The sequence below is a fragment of the Echinops telfairi genome, unplaced genomic scaffold (assembly GCF_000313985.2).
Source record: "Echinops telfairi isolate 266 unplaced genomic scaffold, ASM31398v2 ScPeMD7_7401;HRSCAF=8416, whole genome shotgun sequence".
NCBI classification, from domain to species: Eukaryota; Metazoa; Chordata; class Mammalia; order Afrosoricida; family Tenrecidae; genus Echinops; species Echinops telfairi.
In genome coordinates, this window is record NW_022111301.1 from 11,957,384 (window position 1) to 11,968,283 (window position 10,900).

The 10,900-nt window shown below is 41.9% G+C and overlaps 1 protein-coding gene across 1 annotated transcript in view; it reads left to right on the forward strand.

The window, feature by feature from the left end:
- Nucleotides 1-9,880: 9,880 nt before the first annotated feature.
- LOC123522401 (zinc finger protein 615-like) overlaps nt 9,881-10,900 on the forward strand; it is a gene marked incomplete at its 3' end in the record, with an annotated part of 12,688 nt that continues 11,668 nt past the window's right edge. Inside the window, 2 exon segments of the mRNA XM_045296322.1 lie at nt 9,881-9,949; nt 10,418-10,607. Coding sequence (XP_045152257.1) covers nt 10,593-10,607 — 15 coding nt within the window.

Sequence of the window (10,900 nt, forward strand, 5' to 3'; positions counted from 1 at the left end):
GGAAGTTTCCCTTCAAGAGTTCTCTCACTATTGTTGCAGATGACTTCTTTGTTGTGTCCTCCTCTGGTATGCCAATAATTCTAATGTTATTCCGCTTCATAGCATCACACATAGCTCTTAGATTTTCTTCAGCTTCTCTGATGATCTTATTAGATTCTTGTTCGCGTTTGTTGAAGTGTGCTTGGCTGTCCTCCAAGTCACTGATGCGCTTCTCTGATTCCTCCTGTGAATTCTCAAGCTCTGTGTTTCTGTTATTGGTTTTTGTTATCTCCTCCCTAAGCTCCTGTATTTCTCTTTGGTGTATGGACTTTATCTCCTCTATCATTTCATCCTTTTTCTGTGTGACTCCAAGCAACATTGTGAAAATTTCTTTCTGTGGCAGCTCAATGTCTGCTTCTTCTATGTATTTTTTTATGTTCCAGATGTCTTCTGCTACTGCCTTTTGTTTCTCCTTTTTTTGTTGTTGAGATGGTTGAGGCTGATTGCTGTTTGCGTTGCATTGTTTTAGAGGAGCCCGGTGCCATTTTCTAAGGAGTCTAAGAGCACTGGCTCTCTCTAGGAGACTTGTAGGAATGCTTCTTCGAACTGCCTACAGCTAATTATTACTATGGCATTAACCTACCCTTAATCTTCCTGTGGCTTCCCTATCAGGGGAGTGCCCCAGAAGGCTGGTGGGCTGTCTGCTTTGGTGTTGTGGAGGTTGTACAGAGGTTCCTGCAACAGCTTGCAATGGTGATGAGTGTTGGCCAAACTGCCTTATGCCCCCAGGTACACAGGCATGAATTCCCGTGAGTGGTTGTGTGGGGAGCCCCTGGAGGGGAAGTAGGGCTTTCCCTAGCTTTGGGCTATCTACACAGGGTGGGGCTATCTACACAGGGTGGGGCTAGCTACACAGGGTGGGGCTCAGCTAGCTGGGTGTGGTACAGGCGTAAGTGCCCTAGGCTACTGGGGGTGGTCTGTAGTTCAGGTTCAGCAGTGGACTGTGAGAGAACAGGAAAGAGACAGAGGGCAAAGAAAAAAATTAAAGAGTAAGACCGTTTAGACTGTGGAGGGGGGATATAGGGGAGAGAGGGAAAGAAAAGTAACTATGTAGCTGTGAGTCCCACTCTTGGTCAGTGGAGTCGCGAGAGATTAGTCCCTACTCTGGGGCAGCGGTGGCAAGCTGCAGTTGATGCAGTTGAGCTGAGAAAAAGCCCCTGAGCAGCCCTCAAAGATCGTGGGGGTGGGGTGGGGTGTCGAACAGAGGGGGTAGAGATGTAAACAGAGGCAGCAATGTAGCTGGACTCCGATTCTATTGCAGATTCTTGTCTGTGGAGTTGCGAGGGTTTAGTCCCCGCCTGGAGTTAGCGGTGGCAAGCTGTGGCTGTGCTGAGAAAACCTCCTGCGCAGGCCTCCCAGACTGTGGGTGTACAGAGAGCAGAGATGTAACCAAAAGCTACAGAGTAACTGAATCCGGCTCCCCGCCCGTCGAGACCTAAGGGTCCAGTTCCTGCCCTGAGGCTGGTGGGGGTAAACTGAGGCTGTGTTGGAACCAAATCCCCCTACGGGCTCCAAATGGTCCCGGCTCCGGCAGCGACAGTTGCTGGGCCAAGGCCAAGCCCCAGCCGGCTTCCACTGAGGTAAGCCAAAAGCCCCAAGGCCCTCAAAACCCCGTGGGTCTGTGCCTACTTATCTTTATGATGCTCCTCCTGCGTTCTAGTTGTGTTAAAGTTCCCGCTAAGCAACTCTCCTGGGCTGGATTCTGCGGAGTCCATCTGGTACATGTCACTCCGTCGCTATCTTCCCGGAAGTCCCGTACCATCAGCTTTATTCTCATTTGCTTATGTACCCATTTGTCTTCAGCGATCCTGTTGGGAAGGTGAGCATCTTGGAATGCTAGTTTAATAGAACAAAGTGTTCTTGCATTGAGGGAGCACTTGAGTGGAGGCCCAATGTCCATCTGCTACCTTAATACTAAACCTATAAATATTCGCACATAGATCTATTTCCCCATCATCATAGGTAAATATATTTACTTATGTACATGCTTGTATTTAAACCTCTATAAATGCCCTTTGCCTCCCAGTTCTCTCCTCTATTTCCTTTGACTTTCCTCTTGTCCCACTATCATGCTCAGCCTTCATTTGGGTTTCAGTAATTCCTCTAAGTTACATTGCCCTTGATCAATCCCTACCAGTTATTTTACACTCTCCTTGGCACTGGTTTTGTGTCAGGAAAGGCCAGCCCCTAATATATCATCGCGGGTCCGGTTGGTGCAATTGTACAGCGATAATAAGTAAAGGTTATAGTAAAGTTATAGAGAGCATGAGAGATAGAAGAGAGATTGAAATAATGGAGTCAGACAAATTTCATGGTAATATGCTCACCTCAGCCGCACTTGGTGGTCCACTTGGGGAGAGAGATATTTATTGGTAACCAAGGCTTTCATATTCTCTGAGGACGTGCAAGCCCCTTAATTACGGGTGAAGACACATCACAGGAAAGTGTTGTGCTATAGGTAATACAGTAATGGGAGGGAAGTTATCTAGGGGTTCATAAGCTATTAGAAGAGGGAGTAAGGGTATACATGTGACAAGATGGGCAGGCCTGAGATTCATGATGTTGGCCTAACTTTGGATGTCACTGAGCAGGTTTGACCTGTTCTCTGGCTCACTATAGAAACCATTATCAGTAGGGTGTAAACCCACCCTGGAGGGACCAAACTGAAGCCTTTAGGGAGAGGCCCACTGTCCTTAACAGCAGGGAGTGGGTCCTATTTGTGGTGGGACCAGACAGTAGTCTGGCAACTGACTGCCTTCCAGGGAGGTAAATTGACAATCAATTATCATTAATTGTGAGCAGTGTCCTAAGTCTAACATATATTTGGGGGAGAAGACTTGGGGGAAATCTTTTTGTTTCCCACAATTTTGGATCACGTATTGTTCCCTTGTCCCTGGGTTGGTTATCACCACTTCCTTTCTCCCACCGCCCCTTTTCCCATGTCCCACTCACCCTCCCACCCCCCCAACCTTGGGTCCTGTTGTATTCTCCTCCAGATTGTTTATCCAGTCTTTCTTATCTACATATACCTGAAGAGATAATATACGCGGCCACGTGCGTGCCTGCGTGCGCGCACACACAGAGCAAAACAAAGCGACAAAAGAAAACAAAAAAACCTAATGACAAATACAGAAAAGCCTGTAAAAAGTTCAAGGTCTGTTTGTTGACCTTCAGGAGTGTTTTCCTGTGGAGTCTGATGGGGTGCCACGCCATGGCCCCAAAATATGTTTTTTGGTACTCCCTCGGGACTTCCTTGCTCTGTTCCCCTTGCTGATCTGCTACATGCCCTTAGTGTTTTGCCTGGGCAATTCCCACACTGTTTCTCCAGTGTTGTCCCCTGTAGGGCTATGGGTCATGTTTCATAGTGGGGCCAGCCAAAGGTCTTCTCTTAGCGTTGGTTGCTCTGAGCGGGGATATCGTTCTCCAGGCTTGGTGGGCCAGGATGTTCCCCACCCTCTCTTCCTCCCCCTTCGTTTTCTCCCATGTGCTCTGATCAGACATGCCCCTTTCTCTGAGCCATAGCGTCAGTGTTGTCCTCTGAAGTAAATTCTTCTGGGGGGAGGGGAAGCTGTCCTCTTAGTTGGGATTGGGGCTGGCCCCTCAGATATTTTTATTATAAATAGATTTTCACCCACCCAAAATCCACAGACCTAGAGGAACATAAGATTGGGTGGGTGTCAGGGAATTGTTGATTATCTTTTCACTTTTCCTTGTGATGTCCCTTTCTCCAAGAGCAGCATGTCAGATACACCTTTTCACCCTCATAATCACACTAATGTGATAGGCACCTGCCTTAGGCTGGGATGTCTAGAAAAACAAAAGTATAGACACTGACATATGCATTAGAAAGAGCTTTTTACCAAGAGAACATCCCAGCCCAGTCTAACTGAAGCCAATGCTAGCTGGAGCATCCATGGCTCAGTGTGTTCAAGACCCTAAACTTCAGTTTTTGGGTAAACATCAATCCTTTCTGCTGTCCAGCTTAATATATATGTGTGTATCATATACATATGTCTATATATGTAACTATACAGTCTAATATTATATGTGCACAGAAATTCCTTGTTTTAGTTCATTAATTCATCAGTATATGAGGACCTTCAGCACTACAGAAAACTACAGGACTCTAAATCCATGACTTTCATCACAGAATGGGTGGAAACAAATTCCCTCTTTCAGGGTTTTAATCTGAATAATTTTACACTTTTCTGTAAGATAAATGCTGTAATTTTGATCATGCTGTATTTTCTTTTTCTTTTTTTTTATTAGATCATTTTATTGGGAGCTTGTACAACTCTTATCACAATCGACATATCCATCCATTGTGTGAAGCACATTTCTACATTTGTTGCCATCATCATTCTCGAAACATTTTCTTTCTACTTGAGCCCTTGGTATCAGCTTCTCATTTTTATTCCCTCCTTCATGAACCCTTGATAATTTGTAAATTATTATTTTTTCAAGTCTTACATTGACTGATATCTTGCTTCACCCACTTTTCTGTTGTCCATACCCCTGGGAGGGGGTTATATGTAGATCATTGTGATAGGCTCCCTCTTTCTCCCCTCACCTTACCCTAAGCCTCCTGATTAGCAATAAATAGTTAGTGAGTTAAGTACCAAGAGTTATTTCAGCGTGTTGAAATGTAGCTTACAACGTTTTAATATTTATTAGCTATTTTTGACATATCGTGAATATTTAATGGATATGATAATGAAATTATGATTAGAGGAATTTTTTTTTTCTTTTTGGAAGCCTCTTCCTTAAAAAAATGTTAACCTGATTGTTCTAGTTAGAACATACAGTCAATTTTTAATACCACTGGTAAAAGTGGACATTTATGTTTGTCCTTTTTCTGATGTGGGGTGATGTTTTTTCAAGTATGGCATTTTGACTTTTTCTTTTTAGGAATATATATTTTATATTAGGAATTATATATTTAGGAATATGTATTTCATATTAACATATTGTACTGTATCTGTTTTATGTTAGATTTGTAGAGGGTTTTTTTTCTTAGCATTAGAAGCCTTTGACTTTGTTTAGTATATTTTATGTGTCTATTTAGATTATTAATTTTTTTTTACATTAATTGGTACATTACAGTGCTCATTTTCTTATATTAAATCAACTCTAGGAGAGATTCCAAGTAATCATCATATGTAATTATTTTAATGTGTTTTCTGACTCACTTCCCAATATTTTCAAGAACTTTTTCATGTAGATCAATTATCAATATTGGTCTACAGTTTTTTCTTTTTTTATACGTATATGCTTAAACTCTTTATTTAGAAATAAAAGCTATTGTGTAAAAATTACTTCTTTGCCATCAAATGTACCAGCTCTCAATCTCTTCTCTCTACCTTCCACCCGCTTTTTTCCCCCCTTCTTAATAAGAAAGAATTATCTTTTCTTATTACCATTACAAATCTTTTTACCTATTCTTTGGCTACCTGTTTCCCAGGAACCTTTTCTGAGCTCCACCCTCTTCTGTAGCATCAGCCTCCTTTATTTAGTCCTTATCAGCTTTCAGCATTTTTTGTATCTTTTTATTATTATTATTTTTAAATCGTTTTATTAGGGGCTTATACAACTCTATCACCATCCATACATACATCAATTGTGTAAAGCCCTCATCATTCTCAAACCATTTGTTCTCCACCTAAACCCCTGGCATCAGCTTCTCATTTTTCCCCCTCCCTCCCCGCTCCCCACTCCCTCATGAACCCTTGATAATTTATAAATTATTATTTTGTCATATCTTGCACTGTCCAATGTCTCCCTTCACCCACTTTTCTGTTGTCCGTCCCCCAGGGAGGAGGTTATATGTAGATCCTTGTAATTGGTTCCTTCTTTCCAACCCATCCTTCTCCCTGGGGTCTACAGTTTTCTTGATGTATCATTATCCAACCTTGTTAACAGGTTATTACTGGTCTCATAGAAAATGTTAGTAAGTGTACTCTCACAATCATTGTGATGTTTCACCCAATAACGTGAACTTAGACAAAAACATAAAGTGTTTATTCATACTGTGTGAATAATCTTGTGTCTAGCTGCCAGAATCTTTAATCTGTTTTACAGTTAGCCTTGAAGTTTCTCATGGAATTTAATTGTGATTCAGTTGATTATAGACCTTCTGAACCTTCTGAAACCCACTCAACTCTCATAGATCACTTGCTCTGGCTGGATCCTCTGGTCTTGCAGCTGACCCCTCAGTGTAGATTGATAAATGATTTGCACTGCTCTGAGACAAATAGTCACTCACACCTGAGACTATGGAAGGGACATCCTTGACCCAAAGCCAATAAGTCCACTCCTACAGTGTGTGTTGTTTGCAATCAGTCAGCATTACCTAGAAAGCTTGGAATCTAGAATCTAGGCCAAGATGACAAAATGGTTGATCAGTCATCTCTTTTCTGGATCCATCTTGTGCTTTTAAGCTTCTTCCCTTAACTTGGCTCTTGCCATGACCCATCTACCTACCCCTTGCCATTCCTTGACTGTAGGCTGCAGTCTTTCCCAAAGCTTTAAAATTGGACATCCGTAAACACAAGAGCTTAAAAGAGTAGCAAATAAGGATTCCCCTGGCTTATTTTCTTGTTTAGGATATCTCTGTGTTGGCCAAGGCACCTCTAGGTTGTCCTGTTGGGGTCCCTCTATCTCTTGTTGTCCACTTCTACAGCAAGTTTCTCTAGTTACCACACTATTGTGCATGAATGGGCTACCCAACCATCGGCATTTCTTCACACACAATAGATATTGCAAAGAACACACAGGATGCAAGGGGATTGGGGCAGGTTAAACTTGATGAAAAGCTCAGCATGGATTGGAGTGGCTTATATGAGCATGATTCAGCTTGATCACTTTAGCCAAATATGTCAAGGGTTGGGGTCTGAGGTGCAGTACAAGTTAGTAAAGCATGTTCTTCATAAAGTATTCCTTTCTTCAGTTAGATTGCTGGTGAAAGGAGATATTTAGCTACAATGGAGCTTGATAATTTTGAGATCTTACACACTTCCACTTTGTTCTAAAAGTAAATATTGTACATATAGGATGCGGATCCAAAGTTAATAATGATATTGGAGAAATTAGTAAAATTGCCCTGTAAACCTAGAGTGGGCTCTTGTTTAGTGCAAACCCCCTCAGCTTGGAGCATGATTTTGATCCCAAGTGGTGGGGGTGGTCACTATTTAGCGCAAGAAGTACAGGCCAAGAACCTGATAGGCCTTTTTCAACATTGCCTCCTCTTCTGTTTCAGAACAAAGATTTGCCACAGAGAAATGCATCCAGTCTAGGGAACTAGAAATCTGGTACTACTGTTGCACATTGAAGCATCACAAGGAAGGATTTCAACTTCTGAGTGGGTTGTGAATCAAATCCATTCACCTGACTCCAAGCAGGGTGAGCATCTCTGGGATTCCTGGGGGCAACGCTGAGCAGAGGAGCTGGAGGGGAAACAGGAGGGATCTGGGCCTCCTGGGGTCTGAACCCAGGAAAGCACCAGTGTAAGAGGACCCAGGCTGTCCCATTGGTCAGGGTCTGAGCAATTTGAGCATCTCCCTGAATTATAGAATTCACTGGTTACATAACCGTTTATAATTGTATTAGAGCTTAAATTGTGAGCACTCCAATTTGCAAAAGCTGGTAGCATAGTGGTTACAGATTGGACTGCTAACTGCAAGGTCAGCGGTTCAGAATTACAAGTCACTCGTGGGGAGAAAGACAAGGTTTCCAATCTTGTAAAGAGTGATAGTCTAAGAAATCCACAAAGGGCAGTTCCACCTCCCTTTAAAGGGTCACTGTAATCAGAATCCACTCGGTGGCAGTGAGTTGGGTTTAAGGTTTGTGTTGCTGATGACAGCGACAACTCTGTCCATTTGCTGCATCCCCACTTTGATTAAGCCTCCATCGAATTCTTTCTGATCATTAACCAAGAATGTAGATCATCTTCCACTTGGGGAGAATGCCTTAGAAAATAGATTGCCTGCACTCCTCTCCAGCAAGCCCTCTCCATGGGCCTGCTTACATGTATCCTTGATGGAGCTCACTTAATGCGGACAGCACAGGGGCCATTGTCATGAGTCTGGCCTTGACTGCCTCAGTTTGAAGGCCCTGGATGATTCTTGTAAGTCGTTCTATGTAATAATGTGCACGTCCCAATTATGGCCCCATTCCTGCTGCTACAGTCACACCTGTATCTGTGATGTATTGATCCACCAATCATGATCTGTGACATGGCCTTTTGTTCTGTGCCCTATTTATGCAGAGTCACGACTGTGAATCTTCAGTTGCATTTGAACTACTAATGACCTCCGTTATCCATATGATGTGTGTGTGTCTTTTGTTGTCTCTTAAAGTGTAGTAAATGTTCTCCTTAAATTATAGTTCACCAAGGGGTCACTTTTCTACCCGAAAACAAAATTTAGGATCATCAGTGACTCAAGGTACAATTCTTTGGGACAGTATCCTGACAGCCATACCTGCAGGTAAGTTAGGCCCTGCAACCTCCTGGCTTCTGTCCTAAATGGGCAAATGTTACAAGGGTCTTTTAGTTCTGCAGATAAATGCTCACTCTTCCCCTTAGCCTCACACCAAACACACTCAGCTCTGTGTGGGTTGGCAAATCTAGTTCCCCAGATAAGTACTCAAATGTACACTACTTCATCTACTAGCCTCTTGCCCAAAGGCACTGAGCTCTCTTGTTCTGTGGCCTGAGAAACCCACTGCTCTCTCCCAGTCTCTTGGTTTTGCTGCCACCATGTGTCTGTTGCTGCTTCTCCCCATCATTTTCTCTCTTGTGTCACAGCTCCCTGTCTTCTGGATTGAAGAGTTTCAATGCAAGAATCTAGGGTCCAAAGGCCCCTACTACTGGCTCCTCATTTTTGATGGTAGTGAGATCCAAGTTTCTGTCTCTGAAATGCTGAATTAGTCCTAACATGATTTCCAATGTGACTAATCCTTAGGTTAGGTTTCAGACAGTTTATTTACATAACCACAAGGCACAAAGGTACCAATGTCTTGTTGGGCAAGCTGCCCAGTCCTCTTAAACCAAAAAAAGCCAAACTCACTGTCATCAAGTTAACACTGGCTCATAGTGAGCCTATATGACAGAGTAAAACAGCCCCCGTGGGTTTCCGAGACTGGAACTCTGTAGCGGAGTAGAAAGCCATGTTACTCGTGGGAGAAGGAAGCCCTATCCTGCTTTCGAAGAGAAATTGGTGGTTTCCAACTGCTGACCTTGTAGTTAGTAGCCCAACAGTAACCACTATGATGGGCTCCTTTGCCTCATTCATATTGGCAGGCGATCAACCCACATAAATAATTTGGAAGTTCACCAAGGGGTCATAGTTAGAAAGACTGTACACTTGTATAGGCCAACTGTCTAACTAAGTGATTCTCAACCTTCCTAATGCTGTGACCCCTTAATAAAGTTCCTCATGTTGTGACCCTCCAACCATAAAACTACTTTCATTGCTACTTCATAACAGTAATTTTGCTACTGTTAGGAATCAGACGACCCCTGTGAAAGGGTCGTTCGACCCTCAAAGGTGTCTCAACCCTTTGAGAACTGCTGATCTAACTGCATTAGGTACTACAAATAATGCTACATTAAAAACGTTATTTATATTGGGATTCAAAAGTGCACTCACTATTGGGGCATGTATATTTCTTCATTTATACATATATATCATTTATTTATATATATACATATATGTATATTTGAATCTAATAGATGTCATACGTGTTGATTATGGAGTCTTGGTTTTGACATATGTTAAGAGTTGGACTTCTATCCTCAAGGTCTGAGGTACACACTCATTAGCATCCTGTCGTGACTTTAGAGTCTCAGAGGCTCTGTACAGCAGTTCTCCTGTGTCCTATCTGCAGCTTATATGTTTAACTCTACTTGATGGTGAGTTTTAAAGTGTTTCTAAAGTGATTGTACAATTTATAGTTCTTCTATAAAATAATCTTTAGTTTATAATAGCCCTTTATATAGCCTGTTTAAAATGTTTCCAGATGCTTTAATTAACATAATAATTTTAAAGGTTCATTGATTTGTCATTCACTTTGAGAGTCACACAGTAAGGAATTTTTAGTTTTGTATGCTGTGAGGTAGGGATCCAAATGTTTTGTTTCTTCTTTTTGACATTTATATTTGATTACCCAATCTCGATTTGTTATAAAGTCATATTTCATTCACATGTCTGAAAATTATGAGTTTTAGATTTTATTGCTAATGGTATAAGCATGATTCCCATCACTCAGTAAGGCACCGTTAACAGTATTGGGGACTTTGTGTGTTAAGAAGAGGGAAAAGAACAGTAACAGCATCTGGACCTACGTGTTATGTGTTACTCACATTGTATTCTCCCATCAGCCTGTCGATGGTGCATCACCAGCAGCTTAGACGAAGGAGGAAGGAAGTGCCTGGTATTATTATTTTTGGGATGTCCTCATGAGAGATTTAAATTTGTGAGCATCATTAGAGCTGATCCAGATAAGACAAACATAGAACATCCCAGTTGCTGGCAGTGTTATAAGGACCAAAGAAAATGATCAAGGCTCAGGTGATTCTGATGTGTTTTATCCTTTTCTGTATTTCCTACTGGAGTTGTAGGAACCTGTATAATACTGATTCAGTTCATTGGAAAAGTGGAGATTTGAAATAGTAGAAGTTAGAGATAAACTTTGACTCTGACTTCAACATTTGGCTGGAGAAGATTAGGAATATACTGATCATAGGATTAACATTGAACATAATATATCACTGAGGATTCTTTGGATGACATTATCTTCCAACTCATAATTTATTATTCTATGGCCATTCATTCATTCAAATGATGTGCTATGCATAGTTTTT